This window comes from Protopterus annectens, chromosome 5.part0, assembly GCF_019279795.1.
Source record: "Protopterus annectens isolate FY-2018-M chromosome 5.part0, PAN1.0, whole genome shotgun sequence".
In the NCBI taxonomy this organism is placed as follows: domain Eukaryota; kingdom Metazoa; phylum Chordata; order Ceratodontiformes; family Protopteridae; genus Protopterus; species Protopterus annectens.
In genome coordinates, this window is record NC_056735.1 from 1,629,222,996 (window position 1) to 1,629,245,073 (window position 22,078).

General features: G+C 43.3%; 1 protein-coding gene across 1 annotated transcript in view; it reads left to right on the plus strand.

The window, feature by feature from the left end:
- Window positions 1–1,809: 1,809 nt before the first annotated feature.
- The window catches only part of SOD1 (superoxide dismutase 1), a 264,044-nt gene continuing 243,775 nt past the window's right edge, over window positions 1,810–22,078 (plus strand). The window contains exons 1-2 of the mRNA XM_044071412.1: window positions 1,810–1,969; window positions 7,225–7,318. Coding sequence (XP_043927347.1) covers window positions 1,898–1,969; window positions 7,225–7,318 — 166 coding nt within the window. The 5' untranslated portion in view covers window positions 1,810–1,897. The remainder of the gene's footprint in view (window positions 1,970–7,224; window positions 7,319–22,078) is intronic.

Genomic DNA, 22,078 nt, shown 5'->3' on the forward strand with positions numbered 1-22,078 from the left:
GTTAAAGAAACTCTAGCTCTACTCAGTGGCATACCGCCTGCTCAGAGGCGATATGTGCCTGACGTATAAAGTCATGTCCAACCCGGAATTAATGGACATGCTGCACTTCAGAAAATCCAAATCCCATTGAGCTACGCGCTCGAGAGACTTGAACCTCAGCAATGAAATAAATAGGACATGCTGGAGGGACAGATTCATAACCCAGAGGCTCCCTTCACTCTGGAATAAAATCCCAGTCCAGGTTAGGCAGACTCCCTCATTGACTCTCTTCAGGAGGAATCTTGATGAGTGGATGGGAGAGCGTAGGTTTACCCCGGGTATCACTTCTGTGTCACTGTTAGACAGAGGCACAGTATATAGGATTACCACCTGTCCCACTTTGTAAGGGACAGTCCCTCTTTGGGCAGTTGTGTCCTGCAAAAAAATTGTAAAAATGGCAAATGTCCTGAGATTTTAGAACAAAATTATTTCCTATATTTTATGTAATAGTTGTATAAAGCAGTTATTCTTATAGGTTCATAGGTTCATAGGTTTATACTAGGCTGTCTGCCCTAAGGCATTTATAAGCCTAGCCCAAATTTTTGTGGCTTACGCCACCCCTTATATGAAAAAATACTATGCCCATTAGTTTGTTGTGCCTCTGTCCAGCAATGACACAGAGATGATTCCCGGGGTAAACCTACGATCTCCCATCCACAGGTCTAGATTTCTCTTGAACAGAGTCAGCGAGGTGCTCTGCCTCACATGGACCGGGATTTTATTCCACAGCATAGGGAGTCTCTGAGTGATAAATCTATCCCTCCAGCACGTCCTATTTATATCCGTGCTAAGGTTTAAGTCGCTTGCTCTAGTGGTTTTGGTGGATTTGGATTTTTTGAGGTGGAGCATATCCATTAATTCTGGGCTGTATGTCAGGCACATGTCACCTCTGAGCAGACGGTATGCGACTGAATAGAGCTGGAGTTTCTTCAATCTGGCAGCATATGACAGATTTTGGAGTCCCTTTATCCTTTTGGTGAGGAACCTTTGGGGTCTCTCCAATTGCTGCAGATGTCGGGTGAGATACATCCCGAATGGGGCATTGTACTCTATCATTGGTCTGATAAGTGAAGAGTACAGGGGAACAATGACCTCACTAGATCTGGATGTGAATCCCTTCATGATCAGGTGGGCAATGTAGAAGGTCTTTCTAACCACTTTAGCAACGTGTGTCAAAAGAAAGGCCACTGTCAACCTGGGTCCCCAGGTCCCTGATAACCTCTTCTGTGCTTAGTGGATTGCCACCTATATGGTAGCTTGGGGTTACCTTGTTTTTCCGGAAAGGTATGACTATACATTTTTTGGCGTTTAACTTCAGGCCATGGCTCTGCAAGTCTCCTATATCTTTGTTTATGAGCTCCATTCTGTATCTGAAACATCTAAATGTTATAAGAAACATTATAAACAACTAAAATGCTACAAGAATAAGCTTTTATTTAGGCAAAAAAGTGAAGTTATGTCCTTTGCACTGGCCGTGGGTATGTTTCAACCTGCAAAATCTGACGTTTGTACCAAAAATGTCCCACTTTGGGCATTTGAAAAGGTGGTAACCCTAACAGTATACGAACCTCGGAAAAGGGCATAGCAAAATTATTTTAAAATGGGTGTCGAAAGCCAAACACACTTTGGCTAGGCTTATAAACGCCCTACGGCAGATAGCCTAGTATGAACCCATGAACTTAACTAGTGGGTTATTTAAACGAAATAAACGTAATTTAACTCTTAAAATCGTTGACATTCACCGGAAGTCGTCATCACGTAGGCGGGGTTGCCCCACCCCCTTCACGTACAAGTGAATTGTTGAAGATTTAAGGAGTGTGTTCTCGAGGCTTCCCTCGTTAAAAGTATAGTACTAATCATGGTGCTGAAAGCTGTTTGCGTTTTGAAGGGCTCTGGTGAAGTTAGTGGTACTGTGTATTTTGAACAGGAGGTAAGGGGCAAACTGTGTTAGGACTGGGTATTTTTATGATTTTTTTTTTCCTGATTAGTCAGACGTTTGTTAGCACCTGAGATGTCTAGAATTATGTAAGATTTTGTAGTGATTGCGGATTGTATTAAAGGTTTTGGGATTATAGTTTTGTTTTTTTAATAATTGGGTTTTTGAACTGTCTGAATTGTCGGTATATTTTGTGGAATTCGTTTATAATTATCTTTTATTTTCTGATGCCGTTGTCTTTATGTTGACATGTGACTTATTTCACTTTGACTTAAGGTTTTGATAGTCTTGCTGACCAAGCCCACATTTTCGTTAAAATAAACTAATCGCTGGCATAACTCGTGGTAAGTTAGTGTACGCAATTTCTCCTGAGAGTATTTGAGATCTTGGATTTTTTGAGCATCTTGAAAATGTGAATGAGCATCTGATCGTAGCCTTGAAAGAATAGAGTAAAATTCAAAGCTGAACTTTCAGTGACTTGTCTTTATTAGTGGTATTTTGTTCTATAACTCCAACCTTGGCACCCCGCTTTGTGGGTGGGGCCAGTGGTGATAGTGCGGTTCTTGCTGTTGGAAATAAAATGGTTAATTGTGGGGAAGCCGTATGTGTTTAAAGAAATGGAAAGAGTCTTAGACTTGTATTTGGTTTTATATCCTCATCGGTATTTATTATTGGTTTGTATTGTACTAGACTGAGGGATTAAGGATGATAGCTGCACTGTAATCCAGGGCAGTTGACTAGTATGGAGGTAACTAGTAAGTACCTTATTTATTGTACTTTAAATGACTTAAACGTGTTCCTTTAAAGCAATGGTTGATGACTGTTCCCGGTAATTTGCTAGAAACTAGTTTGAGGAACAGACCAAAAACTAAATGCAGACGGTGTGACGCTTCTAAACAGCGTAAAGGTAAGCACCCCATGGGTGCACAGGAAGATGTTGCACCAATGGTCTTGCACTGTGCACGCCCTCCTGTTCACTCCCAATGTACTTAATTTTATAATTATGTAACTACACAAAGCGGCCTTTCCACCAATCGCATACTGTTCCCGGTATGAAGTGCATAAACAAGTGAATTACATCACACCTGCCTCTGACTTTGCCTTGTTTTTGCCATGTCCTTCATAAAATATTTTGGTTCTGTAGTAGATCACTGACTATTGGTAGTGTCGGACGTTACAGTTCTGTACATGTTGTTCAGGAAGTGTGTTGGGGAAACATTTAATGTTCGTGGCTCTGCAATACCCAACATGGGTACTGCAAGCACACTAGGGTATTTGCCATAAGCATTGTGTACATCGGCTTCCATGACATTCCTTTGAGGTGCTGCCCCCACCCCTGCTAAAAGATGAATTTTTGAAAAATGGTAAACTATTTTCTTCAAAGTACTCTTGTGTTTGAGAATATATAAGCATGTTTGGTTTAGTACAGCTTATTTTATGGGAAGTGCTTGGTAAGTAATTTCCAGAACAGGTATTGCTTGAAAGAAATATTAACAAGTTTGACTCTTAATATGGCTCACTGTGCCAAAACAAAGCTTTTGTACTTCCTCAGTCTTTGCCAGTAAAAGTGAACATGTTTTCATGGATGGACTTGTTTCCAGTGCGCTGTTTAAAAAGTCTAATAGTACTGTGTAAAACTGTCATGACTTACCTTGGTGCTCCATGTCAATCTCCATTTCTGCCTGCTGTCATCTTGTGTGCCCCTATCCCCTGACTGAACTCTAACTTTATCTGGTGTGGAACCAAAGAAGTCCTGGAGGGCCATAACTGCCTTTAGCTTAGGGGGTGTATTTTGTGGTTTACTGTAAAGGGTTTGGTGTGTAATGGGGATAAGGTGCATTGTTAAACCTCCACAACAGCTCGCCTAATTCTTGTTGCTGTGCATTCATCAGTGTAAAAGGTGTTTAAGTTTAGTAAGCTTTATCTTTTCTTTGCAAATAACTTATTGATATACGAGGGAGGGTGCTGGCAGTCAATTCAACAGTTGTGTGGCTAGTATAAATCTGTTGTGGCTTTCTAGTTGAAGCTTCTGAAGTTTGTACTGTTTTCCACATTCTGATCCCCACAAAGGAGTTCTGCATGCAAGTTATCACTTGCCTAGCAACACAAACGTGTGCTGTAGTGTGACCCCTTCTGGGGCACTTTAGAGCAGATGCTGTTTCCACATATGCGTGTAATTTTTGAGAACATAATTTATTGCATTATGTTTCTTAACTCTTCTTGCAACTCTAACTGGTTATAACAGGTAGGAAGAGACTGTTCTCCACTGTGTTAAGATCAGCAAATCCCCCCTCAGCTGTACAGTGGAGATATCTCATGTTATCTTAGAACAGCAAGAGGAGTTCATAGGTTCATATTAGGCTATCTGCCCAGGGATGTCTTGCTTGTGGGTTGGAACATTTCTTTTCTAAATGGTTTCATTTCCCCTTCTGGAATCTGGCACTTTGTCTAGACTTGTTGCAGTGTGGGGGGGGGGGAGCCTCTACAACAGCTATTTTTATATAGAATTACATTCTTGGTGCAGAAGTAGAGCTAGATTTGGAACCGTGAATGCTTAACATGTATCTATTCTATGTGCTGCTCTTACTTCTGCCATTGCAAATTGAAGAAAGTACAGTATTGAGATCTTCCTAATTGAAGACGTTTGAATGAGATTTGTGCATATTCCCTTACACCCCCTCCCAGTGGTGTTTTCCAGTTTAATAATGGGAATTTGTCCTTTACTATTAACATTCATGATTAAACATGATGGTGTGGGATAATTTTAGTGGTGCATCAAAGTAGTACATGTGACATTAGATAGTGATGCAGCGTCAGTTGCGAGGGGCACTGGAAAATGCAGATGTTTAAAATTTGCATTTTTTTTGCATACTAGCTGTAGCATAAGTGGGAGATTTGGGTAGAAATGTAGTGCACTGGTGACAATTTGCATTCACAGCAATGTGAATGCTATGCCTGTGATATCTCAATTTGGCAAGATTTAAAACCTTCGAATGTTCTAATATCGAACCCTATGGAGCAAAAGCTGAAAATATCGAAAAACTCTAATTCTTTCCTAGGGAAAGATTTTGGTTGCCAGTTTCTGTTGCTTCGGTATTTTCAGTGCTGTGGTGGAAAGTTTTGTAGGGTTCAGGTAAGTGTGCGATTGTGTGGACATGAGGGTTAGGGCGAGTTAGGTGAGTTGGGGTTTGGGAGCAGGTGAGTGCGATAGTGACTGACCTTAGGGTTTGGGTTAAGGTAAGTGGATAGTTAGTGGTGTGTGTATAGTTTAGTGTAGGGTTGTAAGATTTTAGGTGTGTATTGCTGTTTGGTGTGCTTGTGTTTTGTGTGTTGGAACAGATTTTTTTTCCCTAGGAAAATGCTGTTCTGACAGTGAGATTGTAAGCTTTTGTTTACATAGGGTCGATCACCATTCGCTTCGATCACCATTCGCTTCTTTAAGCGGTCGGTGATCTAATATAGACCCCTCAGTTATACTGTTACAGAACTGTACTGTGTAGCTGGGCCCCTCCCATTGGGTGGATCACAGCAAGATTGATAACTAAAGTTCTAAATGCAACACTCTTATCTAACATTTCCCTCCATAGAGGATATTCCCCATATGTTATAAAAGATTTCCCTCCATAGAGGATAATTCCCCATATGTTATAAAAGCTTGGTTTTTGTATTCTCTGGCATTTGTCCTTGCCTGTTTCCTCACTGCATACCATGTTAAAACTGAAATTTTGTGAAGCATTTAGTAGGAATTTGTCACCATTGTGTGCATCACTTTGCATATTATATTTGAAATTTAGAGGAACATATCAGGGTACCCATATCTCTTATGTTTTAAAGCCAAGTCCACAGCCAACACTGAAAGTAGTTCATCTTGAGTAGAAATGAAATTCCATCAAGTTGAACTGAAGGAAGTAGGAATAAAAATGCTGTTAAGCTCTTAACAATGTTTTTGCCCCTGTGCAGTCATGAAGCTGTGTTTTTTCCCCTAGCTTAGGACTGTAAAGCTGTCTACTTGAGTCTGAAGGTGAGTAAACAGTGATCAATGAAAACAGCTTTGCAAGTCAGGAAATATAACAGCCATTCTGACTTGGTAAAGGAAGACTGGCTTCTAAGTGAATGAGACTGATCTGACGGGGCTAACTTAAGGCACTGCAGTCTTACTGCTGTTGCAGTGTTATGGGCAAGAAGTGGTTTTCAAAGAAGATCCCATTAGAATGGCCATGTGAGGGCATTTTGGGGTCAGAAAAGTTCCGCAAAATCCACACTTGATGGCATCAGACAACATGACAGACTGAGTGGCTTTTAATGGTTGTAGTCTTATTCTCAGTGCTAGTCACCTTCAGTCATGGGACTAAAGGAGAGGCTAGGTAGATCACTTTACTGGTTCATGTAGTACTGGAATTGCTAAATAAAGGCAAGGTGTTTACTAACTTGTCCTAAATTGTCATGTGGAGAAATGTTACAAAATGCACCACTGCCTTTTTCTTGAACTACACCAGTTTAGTGGGGAAATTCCTATTTTCATTTACCTCACATTCTAAAATTAAGTGTTGCATTTGTAATTTCTATAACATTGTGTTAAATCTGTGGATGAGCACACTAAATGGCTTTCAGTGAGCAAAATATGCAACCTGCATTTTAAGGAATGAATGGTCTTAGTGAGCAAATTAAGCTCTTGCATGATTTGATCCATTAATGTACTATTAAGAGCTGTGAGAAGTACAATTAAGGTTTGTGTAAGCTGCTGTCCAACTTCTGTAGGACCAACAAAAATGCATTTCCTTGTCAGAGGTAACACCTGGAGAGCTGTCTTGGGGGCTGAGTTGTAAGCAGAGATTTCCTCCAGTGAGTGGTATTTTATATAATTAAAGTATATGTTTAAGGCCTAATGTGTAACAAATGAAGGTAGTTTGAATTGTTGAATCACTTGAGATGACTTGTGCGAAATGTGTAGCTTGCTGCCAGAGTTGTTCCTCAAACCATATTTAGCCTGGTCATTGGTAGAAAGCATTGGTGATGTATAACACTACTCTTGCTGCTGCAAGAAACTAAATTTCTGCAACAAGGAACTGGTGATGGGCAGTGTTTAAAATCCTGCATTGGAGTTGCTACTAACCTTTTTGGTTGGAAATGAGAGATTCGGGTTTAAGTGTGTTCAGATTTTCATAGATGTCTTGTAGCTATTAAATTTGTTTGCTGTTGAATTTGCACATCATGAAGTGCAGTGGTGTAACAATTTGTATTATTTTTAGGATTGTGGACCAGTGACTATTAAAGGAAACATTAAAGGACTTGCTGCTGGGAAACATGGATTCCATGTCCATGTATTTGGAGACAACACTAATGGTAAGGATTGGATAATTGTCAGGTGTATGAAAACTTGTGACAAACTCTACAGCTGCTGTAGCAGCACTTGGGTGTCAACATATGCTGGTGTGAAAACTAAGCTTTGATATAAATTTCATCCTTCCTACAGCTATAGGTTTTAGAACCATTCTGTAAAGGCTTCCCTTGCGTCTTCCATGACTTATTGTTATGCAGGGTTACCTTTTCATTTTGAGAAACCTTGAGGTTAATCGTGCTGTTGCTGATCTTGGGCTAGTCCTAACAGCTACTCCCTTTCCTTAGCAGTTTCCTGTCCTGACACTGCTTTGTTTGAGCCTAGGTTCCCATTCCCATCCAACAGCTAGCTTGTCAAAGTAGTTTAAAAGGAATGACTAGTTGTGTTGAATGGCATTTCCTCCTTTTTCAGAAGGGAAGTTTTGGAGGAATTTCTCACCCTTCCCCACAAATGGACAGTTGCGCCTTTGTTCCAAGACAAAGTAAGCCTTGTGAAGTTCTCCAAGATGAACATCTCCACTACTCTGCATAGCTGGGGAAGGGTCATATATGCTTGAGCACAAAGGATCAGTTCATAAGTCTTTCATTTGAAGTCTTCTAGTGCAGAGGATCCTGTTGAACCAGGCCCCCCTTTGGCACACAGTAAAAGGCCATGGCAGCTAGAGTAAACCACAATCTGTTTCTCGCTAATCCTTGGGTGTAATCTTTTTTCCTTCAGTATGAACTGGCAGGTTCTTGTAATAAACCCATCTAAAAGGGCTTGTATGGAGAAATTGGAAGATGCTCCTATTGTAAATGTGTGTGAGGGGGAAATTTTTTATTCATATTAATAGTAGGAAACTTTAATTGTGATGCCACAGGTGCGGCTTGTGTTGCCCTCTGCCAAAGGCGTCCTAGGTTCTACATAGGCAAAAGTTAAGGGAAAAGGGTATGAACGCTTGTATGGCATAAAAAACCTCTTGCACTTTCAAAATGTGTGCAAGAGTTCTCTGGACACCAGTTTAAGTGACCTCAGGGGTGGAGGGGCTTGGCCCATTTTACTTGGGTGTATTGGCAGCTCTGTTTTAAATGCTGAAAGTTTACCAGGTTTAAATGACCAAGCCAATTGCCTGCTTAAAATGCAATTATGTAGATTTTTCACATTTTATAGATTCACAGGTGTGTACTAGGCTAGCCCTGGAGCCTTTACAAGCCTAGCCCATAGGATTACCTTGGCGCCTTTACAAGCCTAGCCCATAGGATTACCTTGGCAATGTGGCCACCTGATCTTAGTTTCCAGTGCCTCTGACTAGAGCCACTAGAGTTGTCCCCAGGGTGAATTTTCTTTCCCATCCACTCAAGATCCCTCTTGAAGAGGGCCAGTGAGGTGCTCTAACATGTATGGGAAGTCTATTCCATAGCATGGGCAGTCTCTGGGTTAAGAACCTGTCCTTACAACACATTCTGTTAATTGTGGTAATGAGGTTGAGGTCTCTGGAGCATGTGGTGTGGAGCGATTGGGATTTTTTTATATGTGGCATTTCTAAGAGCTGGGTCAGTCATGGCTTTACAAGTCTAGCAGAGAACTGCCTCTAAGGTGATACGAGACTGAGAATATTTGGGAGTTTTGAGTCTGAGTCTGTCCATACAGGACGTGTTTAAGGCCTATGATCCTCTGAGGTACTTGTGGCCTTTCCGGTTAAAGGTGTCTAGTGAGGTACATGCCGGATAGGCATTGTACTCTGATTGGCCTAATGAGGGAAGTGAGACCTCTTTCTTCCTGGATGCAAAACCCTTAATGAGATGTGCCATCAGGACTTTCTGACTACAGTGGCAGTTTGATGATCAAGAGGTTGCTGTCAAACCTGTTTTAACACCTTTGTTCAGTGGACAGCCATCAATGTGGTAGTTCATGGAAACTGGGTTTTTCCCAAAGGGGATGACTACACATTTTTTGGCATTGAGCCTAAGGCCATGGTTCTGACACCAGTCACTGGTCTCAGTGAGGCTTTTCTGTAGGATGTCAACATAACTTGGAGTTAATAATGGCTCCCACATTGCAGTCATCTGTAGACACTCAGCCAGAGACCCTTCATGTTGGACTGGACTTCTGGGTAGATACCAAACAGGAAAAGGACCTAGGACCAATTCCTGTGGGACTCCACTCGTGACTGGTTGGCAGTCTGACTTGAGTCTTCTACTTTCACACTGGGTTCTATCTGAGCTAATTTGCGACCCACCTGTTGATTTATAGGGGGTGATGCCTAGCTTGGTGATTTTTCTATGATTACAGAGTGGAGAACGGTATCAAAGGCCTTTACCAGATCAAGGTAGGTTGTATGAACCACTTTGCCTTCATCCACAGCTCTGATGACTGACTCGAAGTCGACAAATTTGAGCAGGCATGATCTGCCCTTCACAAAACCAAACTCTGGGATCCAGAGTTTGGAGATTCCATGTATCCTGGTTTGTTAGGTCCATAATGCATTCCATAGTTTTGCACATCAGACTTGTCAGGCTAATGGGGCGATAGTTCCCAGGATCTGTAGTCACTTCTTTGTGGAGAGGGATGACTATAGCAGTGTGCCACTCTGTAGGGACAAAGCCTGAGATGAGGCTGTGATTGAACAGGGCATGCAGGTGAGGTGCCAGTTCACTGTCATGTAGAACACAGCCAGGGATATTGTCAGGTCCCATAGAAGCTGTATTCTTGACCTTGGCCAGTGCTGTTTTGACTTGTGCAGCAGTAATACTGTGTGCCTGGCAATCCACTGGTGGTTGTTCCTGGGGGGGAGTTGACAGGAATGTCAGCCAGTATATTGGCAATCATTTGACTCTGTATAGGAGGTACCACTGTATTAGCTCAGAGCAAATCTGGGTATTGCTGTGGAGATTCTTCACATAATTAAAGGCCTTGTTTCTTTACTATCTGCAATTTTGTTTTCATAGCTAGCTTTAGAGGATTTGATTTATCAACTTTTTGTTTAGGCTGATGGAGTTTTCCACTCCACCTTATTCTGAATCATTTTGCTCCTTCTGTTGTAGTTTATAGCAGGGGACTACCAGATTGGATTCCTTTTTTTGTCTTGGTTCTGTTGGGTATGGTGAAATCCATGCATTTGTGTACATGTTCACAATACATTGGTGTAAGATTCTGCGGTCGTGCAACTATTCTCCCCTTTGCATGGGTGCAGTGAAGTTGGCCACCTCTGTTAGGAGCCCAGTTAGCTTTGGAGACATTTTTAATGTTTACCAATTGTGGGGGGTGGATTTCCAAGGTGATTTAGTTTGTGGTCTGATCTAACCAGGGAGGAGTTGACTACTGGTGTTGAGCAGCAGTCACCCATGTTAGTAATGACAGGGCAGGGATATTGCTACCTGTAGGGTAAGAACGAGCTGCTCCAGGGCTTTGGAATTAATGAATTCAGGAAATATTGGGCAAGTGTATTGGTACAGGAGTAGTTTTCCCAGTTAATGGAGGTGTAGTTGAAGTTGCTCAGTATGTGTTTAGGTTGGACCCTAATTCTCCAGGGTGCTTAGGAATGTGGAGGGAGTGTCTTGGAATATGGTGGGGACCTATAACAGGCTACGACCTGAATTGCTATTTTACCCAACGTTAGCTGCACCTCAAGTATCTCTGCATTATGTTGGCTACCAGTCTGGAGGTAATGCACATCCTTTGAATATGGAAACACCACCACAGTGGTAATTTGGTCTTTGGAACACCACCTAAAAAGGCACTATAGGGGTGGAAAGAGCCTTGGCCCATACCCAGAAGCCCAGGGGTGATGTATGCAAGCCATCTCTGGCAAAGCATCGATAGTCAGTCATGTCATCCCAGGTACCTGAAACCTGGCCAATGAATATTTTTCTGCTTGTACTGCAGTATCATTCTGGTGGTGATAGGATGCTGCTCAGGGCTAGGGTCGTACTTGCCTGGGCTCCATAATCAGAGCTCTTCCATGTCTCAATGTATTCCAGGGAGGTAGGTCATGTGTACCTGTTGAGGGACCTGAGTGCGTGCGTTATATGGCAGATCCTGGCAGGCAGCTGGCTGTTGCTTTCTTCTTATTTAACCTATTGAGTGGGACATCAGTGTGCCTCACTCATCACCTATGACTAGTGTTGGGCATGCTGTTTTGCTGTAGGGGCTTTGGTTGAGTGGCACACTGTTTAGGAGAGTTGTATCTCAGTGTGGTGATAAGAGTGCATTTCTGCCTTGGAGGTATCTTCCTTTTGGGCAGATTGGAGAGCCTCCAGAGGTGGGTGCGGTTTGTGTTTTTATGTGAAGGCAGTGCTGGAGTGTTTGGAGGGCTGTGTTCTATGTGGTGAAAGTGCTGATCTTCTCTTGACTAGCTAGCTATTCCAGTCTTGTGTGGCTTCCAGTTTGGATGTAGAAGTGCATCTCTCACAAGGGAGTGTTGGGAGGTAAGAGGGTTGCTGGTGTACATGAGGCAGTTGTTACATTGCCTCAGGATGCCCAGGTTAACAGGAGAAAGCACAGGGAACTGACCTTTAGACATGCCTGGAGGGGTGGGCATTAAGTACTGGAGCGGTTTCCTTGTAGAAAGTTTAGTGCTGGTAGCACTTGTGTGCTAAAATTGCTACAAGAAGTCTGGTATGGTAAAGTGCAGAAGAGAGAATGAGCAGATGCAGGGGAAAAATTGAAGAGCAGACTTTGGCACCACTCAGAAGCTTACAGTCTTGGATACAGCAAATCTGTATCTGGACTAGACTAGTTGCAGGAAAGGTGGGAAACGAGCGCAATGTGGGCTTTTTAAGCCAGAAAGTTGAATATGGAAACTGCCTGAATGGCCAATAAACTAAAATTTCTGGGCCAGAAACATCTCTTGTGCTAGGCTACCTAGTGCTAATCACTCCCACTGACCAGCTAGGCTTCCCTCTCCACAAAGGCTTGGGGGCTCAAAAGCTTGCAAACAGTCCTGGATACAACTATCTGGACTAGACCTGCTATAGGAAAGGTGGGAAATTAGTTTAAAATTAAATCTTACAGAAACTGCTAAAACAGCACTAAAAATTCAAGTGCAAGCTAGCACACGTGTGTAGCGATATTTAGGCAATTCAAACTGAATTTGGTTATGTACCGAACAGTTAAGTGCCAAAAATATACTTGGCTGAAAAGCGCTCGGAGCATGAAGTGGAAAGGAGAAACTGAAGATAATTCAAGGTTAAGGGCCTAAGTGGGTTGGCCTACTCAAATGTTCTCTCTAGGTAGAATGAGCTAATGACACTAGACTGGGATAGAGCTGAACAGGTGGGACTGGTAGTGTCTGAAATCAAAATATGATCTGTATACTCTGAGCAAATGAGATGGACGCAGGGGTGTTCAAACCCAAGCAGGAGGGGTGGGCAATTCCAAAGCTACCAAGATTAATACCACAGGAACAGGTAGGGAGTGCGGGAAACTTAACTGCAGAGATATCACAATATTCAGTGAAGAAAATACACAAAATGCAGTGTTATCCCATTTTTAGATGGGATTGCTATGTGTGCATATAGGTTTATAGTGTTTACAGTATGTTCTTTGAAAATGCATTGTTATAAGGCTGTATTTTAAAGAACTTGTTCCTTTAGATTAAAGCTTTAAGAAGGGCTCAGCTGCCGTGACTTTATTGTGTTTAGACTTGCTTTGTCTAAGAAGCCATTTTTCTTGAAGATGTAATGTAAGTGCTAATCCAGTTTTAGGAATAAAGCTGTTTGGATTTATCCTGCCTTTAGTTCACAAGAGGGGTTTGGATCGGTTTCTTTTCACATTTTGAGCATGGACCTCATGAAAATAGATGGTCTGCAGGGAAGTATGAGCAGCACTACAGTAGTCTGGCCACTGTGATGGATGACATAGCTATGGTAAGCAACCACAGCTAAGTATGCACCTCCAACTCTGCAAAACAGTTAAAAGAACCACTGTGCACAGTAAAGTGGCAGTCCTATTCGGTGTGTCAAGAATGTAGGAAATGGGCAAACATCCAACAAAGGTAAATGCATAAGGTATGAAGTAGGAGAGGAAAGGTAATTTGTGTATGCAGAGGGGGGTTCCTTTGTGTTCTCTACAAAAGGGCAGGTTGGAAAGGTACAGAGTAATGGCTGGAGATGAGTATAGACAGGAGCATAAAACACCACATGAGCACAGTAGTATGTGCAAAAGGGGGGGGGGACAGCATTGGTGATGGGGAGGTTTGTGCAATGAATGGGGAGTGATGCTTTGGGGACAGGATGGTGATGAGGTGTCGATGGGTGGGTGGCTGCTGTGCTGGTCCAGAGAGCCTCTCCTGTAGCATGCCTGTTAGTACTTTGCAGTGGTGGCTTCACAACTAGTTTTGGTAACTGGTCTTGTTAGCATAGTCTTTTGTAATATGGCACATGGTATAGTGCTGTTCAACAGTATTTTCATTTTCAGAGTAGTGGAAGGGATGGCAGCACTACGTTCATAGGCGTGTGCTTGGACCTCTTTAAGCCTAGCCATGTATCCCAAATTTGACAAGTTGTGGTACCCTTGTTTGTAAGCAGGCACCTGGGAAATGAAACTTTTACAGGCTGCTTGAGTCCATTTAAGACGTGGGTGGCAAATTGGGTGTAAAATTCTAGTTGTCCAAGTTAAACTTAAATCTGTCAAGAGGCTCTTTCTTCATATGGATGGGAGAGCCCTTCCCAAAGGGGTTAGCTTCTGGGTACATTCCTGCAGGTGCTGGGTATGGTTTGTCTTCCGAATATATTTCTGGTGCTGTTTTCTAGATGCAATTAAAACAGTTGCTCAATCTTCTGTGAATAGCACTTTTTAAGCTGAATGATCAGGTAATTGGGGTGGGCAAGATTAACCATTAGGAAGAGCTTTGGTACCCCTTCCTTTGAATTGGTGGATAAGACCCACTGCTGCCAGGTATGAAAGCTACATTTCTGCCAAAATGCTAGCTTTTAAGAACGCCTTCTCCAAAGAGGTGGAGATGTACATTGGTCCTGGAAGGTGTTAAACTAAATTTTATGGTTTTCAAAACAAATCTACAGTTCGTTATACCAAATTGGACAATATGAAAACTGAGTGTGGATAACCGCCTACATGTCGGTGATCAAGATATTTGGCCAGTTTGGAAAATTAAAGGTAAGCTTGTATAGTGCACAGTAATTGCAATGTGCAGTGAAAATAACAGGGTTGTGGTAAATTTTAGAGTTGGAGGAAGAGATTGCAGTAAGGAATTGAGTGGGAAGGTGGGCGAGTGCATGGCTAGGAGCCCTTGTAGAAAGGACTGGGGAGGGTAGTTAACCTGACTGATGCAGATAAGGAGTTCCAAGCCTCTGCAACATGGTACGAGTGCAGACTATGCCCAGTGGAGTTGATAGGCTTGTAGGCAGCTCTTTTCAGTCACTGGATCATGACTTATAGGAGCATGGTTGTGTAGAATGGTTAGTGCTGGACAAGCATATGGATGCTAGATAGTCTTGTAGGTAAGCTATATGTTGGAGTAGGTTCAACCAGTCTAGGCATTTATTGCTATACAGTAGTGGCTTCTGAAAGGGTGTTTGGCTGCAAATTTAGTCACTTTATAATCCAAAATTTTCTGTGTACCCGTGAGGCTTGTAAGAATGGGACTGCTGTAAAATAGTGAGGGGATGAGTAGTGGCAAGTGAGTTCTAATTGCATTGGTGAGTTTTTGGCTCTAAAGCATGCGTAGTTTGACTTAAGTCAAATTTAAGATTCGTCCCTAATTTACTAAGTGACTTCAGTGCTCGTGTTTGGAGTTGGCGAGCAGCGTTGTAGCCATGTTTCAGTGGTTGTTCAAAGCTTGATTTTCATTTCCTGACCAAGTTACTCCTCCCATCTCCCCTTCAGTGGGCTAGTCTCATTTACAGCTTGGCTAGATTGATCTACTTTGTCAGCTTTGCATAACATTAGACGCCAAACAAATCACAGCCTGGTGTGTCGCTAAAACTGTTCCCTCATGATAACTTGGACCAGATAATTTTAACTGCCTCTGACTTGAGTGTTTTAAGATTGCCTCTGACTTGAGTGTTTTAAGATTGAAAGTAGTAAAGTCCAATTGATAACTTTCCACGTTCATATTCCTTTTCTTTTAGAGTGTAGGATTGCTAATAGTCTTGGATATATTGGTTAAATAGCATTTTTCATTGGGTGGTACAAGCTTTAATATAGTTTGATTGTTAATGGTTTATTCTGATGAAGTCCTTTCTGCACTAAAGCAGAATAGTGTATACTGTTGTAGTTTCTTCTAGTTCCTCCAGTGCTTGAGATGCCTTCAGTTTTTTGAACTGTGGCAGCAACTTAAATTGGGGATACCATAGTGTGATATGATTAGCTGTACAGGCTGAAGTGAAAGGACTAGAGCGTAATTCCATTTTTAATGTCAATGAGAGACTGAATATGTTAAGTGTTGACTAAGAATTTAGTACAATGTGCCTTAAAGTAAACTTATTGTAGGTCTGCTATTATAAGATTGGGAGGTCTCAAGTGATTGTATGCTGTAGATATTGAAGTAATTTTTCTTGTCAGGATTTCATAGGTACTAGGCTATTGGCCGTAAGGCCTATATAACCCTAGCCAAAAAGGTACCGTGGTTTTCGCCACCCAATATATTTTCCTGTGCCCCTATTGAGCAGAGCCCCAGAGGTGATCCCCAGGGTAAATTTCCTATTTCCATCCAATCAAGATTTTTGAGTGCTAATGAGCTTGGTTTGCTATAGATTGTTCCAGACTATGGGAAATCTCTGGGACAGGAATCTATCCCTTCAGCATGTTCTGTTTATTGTGCTGTCAAGGTTTAGGCCCCTAGAGCATATAGCTTGGAGGGATTGGGATTTCTTTAAGTGGAGCATGTCCCAACCACTCTGGGTTTGACATAGCTTTGTATGTTAGGCAGAGATGTCACCTCTGAGTAGGTGGCATGCGACTGAGTAAAGCTGGAGATGTTTGACCCCTCTTGTGTAGGGCATCTGAGGCAAGTAATCCTGAGGTATTTCTGTATTCTTTCCAGTTGTAGATGTCGAGGTACATACCAAAAGGTGTACTCTGTAATGGGTCTGAGTGACAAGTAAACGGGAACAGTTTTTCCTGGATGAGACCTTGTGCACCACATAAAAGGACTTCCTGACTACTGTGGTGATTATCAAAGGACTTCCTGACTGGTGATTATCAAAGGAGACTACTGTCCACCTGTGTCCCAAGGTCTCATCACACTTGGGGTTAGACTACCACCTATGTGGTAGCTCATGGGTACAGAGTTTTTACCAAAGGGGATGACAGTGTGCTCTGGCATTGAGCTTGAGGCCATGGCTTTGACACTAGGCGTCCGTCTGTGTGACCGATTTGTAGTAGTCCACATAGTTAAGTTTCTATTTATGGCTCCTAGTTTGCAGTCCTCTGCAAACTTCATTAGCCAAAGGCCTTCTGTTAGTCTGTACTTCAGGAAAGTAGATACCAGAGGACCCAGGACTGATCCCTGTGGTACTTCACTTGTCACTGATCTTGGGTCTGATTTGGAGTCTGCTACTTTTCAGTGTGGGTTCTGTCAGTGAGCCAGTTGGCAACCCATCTTGTTACCTAGGGATTTGTATCTAGTTTGAGTTTATCTAATTCCAGACTGGGGAATGGCGTCAAGCCTTGGTGAGATCTAGATACTGTGAACCACCTTGCCCTAGTCTGCTTTGGTGACTGCTTCAAAGTCTGTTTTAGGAGACATGATCTGCCTCTTACAAACCCAAACTGAGTGTGGTCCAGAGTTTGGAGGTTACTAGTCTTTAAGTTCAATGGCCTTGCGGACCAGGCTAGTTAGGCTAATGGGGCAGTAGCTCCCCTTTGTGGAGTGGGATAACTGTCGCTGTGCACCATTCAGTGGGCACAAAGCCCTGAGTTGAGGCTATGATTGAACATGGTGCTTGGGTGGATTGCCAGTTCATTCTGTAGTTCATGTAGAACGCAGCCTGAGACGTTGTCAGGTCCCATGGATGCTGTGTTCTTGGCTTTGGAGAGTGGTTTTTACCTGTGCAGCTGTGATTACAGAAACTTTGCATTCTTCCAGTATAGAGGTGGGCCCTTTAGGGGGTGAGGGGGGGGTCGGGTTATCTGCCAGGATGTTGGCAATATTTGGTTCTGTATATAGTGCCATTGTGCTGTAACATGGTGCAGTGTTGCCATTCAGAATCTTGATGTAACTGTAGAATGCTTTGTGGTTGTCTTTAAAAATTGGTGGTGATTTTAGTTTTCGTAACTAGCTTTGGAGGATTTTGAGGGATCTCTGCTTCTTACTGAGGCTGACCAGGGAGTTCCTCTGATCAGGAGCATCTTGGATGTCCTTCATGGATGCATCTGCAGTCATAACAAATGGGTTATCCTGTCGTCAGGCAGCCCTTCGGTCGGCCGGATTCCAAAGTCTGGGTCCGGCTTCGGCTGATGTCGCACTTCACCCGACGTCATCTCTGCTGGTCTTCGGGTATAAAGGCATCAGCCGACGCCATTTTCCTCAGTCTTTCTTGCCGCGTGGCGCCCGAAGCAGAAGCTGTTCGCAAGTGCCAGTCGGTCAGATCCAGAGATTACTACTACCGAATACTACTTCGAAGACTTCTAAAAAGCTAAGTACCCCGTTGGGGACTCTTTCTTGCCTCAGCCGATGTCAGAAATAGTCAATAACTGTTTAACTTGTGGGAAACAAATACCTCAAAGATTTCCACTCTTACTGTCTGCCTTGCTTAGGCCCAGACCACGACGTAGCAGCCTGTTCGGCCTGTGCTTCCTTCAACCGACGAACGCTTAGGCGTTGGTCGGAGTTTGCTGAACAGTTTTTCGGCTCAGATTTTGTGTACATTATGCAGTCGGATCCTCCGACTACCCAAATTGTTAAACGCAAAGAAAAAGACCGACACTCGTGGTCCGCAGTTTCGGCCGAAACCACGGTTAAGCAAGCCGCGAGTGTCTCTGTTTCGGCCGAAACCGAGAACTGGTCAATCTTCAGCCAAATCCATGACTACTACTGAGGCTCCTGCTACCTTAGTTGAATCGGCCTCAGAAATTTTGCCTACAACTGTGCTTCCTAGTGATTTATCAGACACCATCCCTTTGGATGTCTCTACCCCAGCACGTGGTGCTGCTAGGTCTCCTGCAGCCATGTCTATTAAGGCCTTTGCCAGGGCTAAAGCAGCCAAATCTGCTAAATCGGTGCCTGTTAAGCCCCCCTCACACAGGCCCACTTCAAGTTCTCAAATGCTTACTCTGGCAGAAGATTTAATATCCTTAATTAGGGGATCCCAATCTCACCCAGACAGGGCCTCTCAGCCCCCAGAAAAGAGACCTAGAGCAGAACCCCCCGAGCCAGTGTCCTCTGATTCTGCGGATGACTCAGACATTACAGACCAGCCAGAGGCTCCTTTTTCTACTTATGAAGATTCCGATGCTGAATCCATTCCAGCTGCCTCTCCACCAGAGGAATTCTCCTTTGGGGAAACCTTACATGCCATGAGAGAACAATTCCAATGGCAAGGACAAGATTTCTCAGATTCAAGAAAAAGGCTTAGGACTTTTCTGCACTTACCACAACATAGGCCCTTAGCTATACCTCCTGTACTGCCTGTTGTGGATGATGCATTTAATGATGTTTGCACTGCTCCTGATTCTTTACCTCCAGCCCCTGCCAAACCAGATAGATTTTACAGGGTGCCAGACACTCATCACCACCTATACAAGGCCCCACTTGCAGACCCCGAAACTATATCCCAGGGACCTAAGGCAGTAGCCTCGACCACAGCAAAAAACCCTATTCCTTCTGAAAGGGAATCCAGGTCCTTGGAGAGATGGGGGAAAAAGTTTACACCTCTGCTACTCTCAGCTAGAGCTTTAAACTGTCAGTTTCATATGATCCAATACCAAGAGTTTATGCTTGAACTGTCCTCTGAATCCTTGGATAAGAAATATGTATTAGAAATGGTGAATAACATCCAACAGGTTAGTAACCATTCCTTAAAATGTGGCTATGATGCACTGGAGGCTTCATTTAGATCAGCCATGACTGGCACAGTGATAAGAAGGCATGCATGGTTGAAAGAACAGGTCTTACCGGATCATGTTAAAGCAAAGCTATTAGATGCTCCTATGGATAAGGCCAGTCTATTTGGTACACCTGCCCAGCAAGTAATGAAGAAAATGGAAGAAAAGGCAAAATCTGTACAAACAGTTAAAGATTTCTTACAGGTTCAGCCCCCAAGGTTTAGCAGGAACTGGCCTGCCAAAAATTGGTCCTTTCCTGACTCCACAAGATCCCAAAGGGGCAGGAATAGACGCTCTAGAGGCAGAAATCAATCCAGAGGAGGTGCCTACAGAGGACGACAGTGGCAAGGCAATAACCGAGGCAGACACAACCACTGCCACTGCAACAGGACAATCACAGTGACTTGGCTCTGACACCGCCTACCAGGGAGCAAATAGCAGCACCATTAGGCGGAAAGTTAGCCTTATTTTCGAAAAATTGGCACTATATCACAAAAGACAAGTGGATTTTGCAAACCATAGACCATCCACTTCCACACCTTACCAGTAAAAAGAGGAATGCCAAACCTACCTCCAAATCAAAAAATAGAAGCTCTACAACAGATAGCGGAATTAACAAAGATGAGAGCTGTGGAAAGAGTACCAATAACAGAACAGGGCAAAGGATTCTACTCCAGACTCTTCCTAGTACCAAGAAAAGAGAAAAGTTGGAGACCTATTCTCGACCTGTCCATCTTAAACACATACATCATTGTCCCAAAATTCAAAATGCTGACCCTACAGCAACTTCTTCCCATGCTGGGCAAGGAGTGTTGGCTGGTAACTCTAGATCTCAAGGAGGCATACCTGCACGTCCCCATTCGATCAAATTGCAGAAGATACCTCAGATTTCTTGCAGGATCAGAGCATTATCAATTCTCAGCATTGCACTTTGGCTTATCTACTGCGCCCAGAGTATTCACAAAATGCCTGGCATCAGTAATCTCTCACTGCAGACTACAGGGAATCCAAATTTATCCATACCTGGACGACTGCCTGTTACAAGCGGACAACAAAAGCAAGCTGACAACAGATTTGCAAAGGGTCATTTACTTGCTACAAGCCCTGGGATACAGTCAATTTACAAAAGTCAAGGCTGATACCATCCCAAACAAGAACATTCTTGGGCGCGGAATTGGACACAGTAAAACAAATGGCATTCCTAACTGCAGAAAAACAAAGAGCTCCCTCTTTACTTCTTGGCATTAACAAAGCAGAACAAACTAACAGCAAGAAAAGTTCTGCAGGCCTTGGGCTTCATGGCATCATGCATAATCTTGGTCCCACATGCCAGACTGCATATGAGAAAGCTACAGTGGTACCTAAAGAATTTATGGCCTCAGCACAGGCACAGCTTAGAAACAGAAATCCCACTAATCCCATGCCTAAAACAGGAGTTCCTATGGTGGGCTCAAGCATGCCAGTCAAACCCAGGCTTACCCTTCCACAACTTTCGAGCAAGCCAAAACATCACAACGGATGCCTCAGACCTAGGATGGGGGGCGCACATGCTGGACAAATGCATACAAGGATTGTGGACTCTAAGACCAGCTGCACCTGCACATAAACCAAAAAGAAATGCTGGCAGTAAAACTGGCAATCCAAAAATTCAGACCATTCCTCAAAGAAGGCCATTTGATAAGGACGGACAACACCAGTCATGTGGTACATCAACAAACAGGGAGGCACTCATTCATACCCCCTATGCAGAATGACTTTGGACCTTTGGAATCTGGCTCTCGGCTACAACATCCAGTTACAGGCAATATTTGTGCCGGGAAAAGAGAACACCCTAGCAGACATGTTGAGCAGAACCACCTCTGATGCTCACGAATGGATGCTACACCCGGACATCTTCAAGGCCATCACAAAGAAATGGGGAATGCCACAAATAGATCTATTCGCTTCCCCACTCAATCACCAGCTCAAATTCTGCACAAGGACATTCCACCCACTTGCATGAAAGGTGGACTCTCTATCCTTCAGCTGGAAAGGCCTGACAGCATATGCATTTCCACCTCTTCCCTTGATGCACAAGGTACTACTGAAAATCGGAGGAATGTCCAAGGATAATCCTGATAGCTCCGAATTGGCCAAGACAACACTGGTACCCATTGCTGAGGAGCATGTCTCTGGAGAGAATGTGGTCAATACCCCTGATGCCTTTGATGTTAACTCAGAACAACTACAACATCATGCATCCAAACCTAAAAACCTTGCAACTGACTGCCTGGAACATCACATAGCAGCAACTAACCCAGACCTTTCCCAAAGGGTTAAAGACATTATCCTTGAAGCCCGCAGACCTTCAACAAGAAGGAACTATGCAGGAAAATGGAAAAGGTTTGTCATTTGGAGTACTGAAAGAGGAAAAGATGTGTCTAACATAGATATTAACATTCTGGAGTACTTTGCAGAGCTTCTACATACAGGCCTGTCCTATTCCTCCAAGATACATGCATCAGCTATTTCAGCAGAATACAGCTTCGATCCACCTGTCTTTTCGCATCCTCTACTCAGGCAGTTCCTCATAGGGATCAAGAATGTAAAACCTCCTAGGAAACCACCATTACCAGCATGGGACTTGAACTTTGTGCTAGAAAAGTTGACACTCCCTCCGTTTGAACCAGCAGCAACAGCAGATCTGCAACACCTGTCATGGAAAACTGCTTTCCTACTGGCAATTACCTCAGCAAGGAGGGTTTCGGAACTACAGGCCTTAATGGCAGTGCAACCCTTCC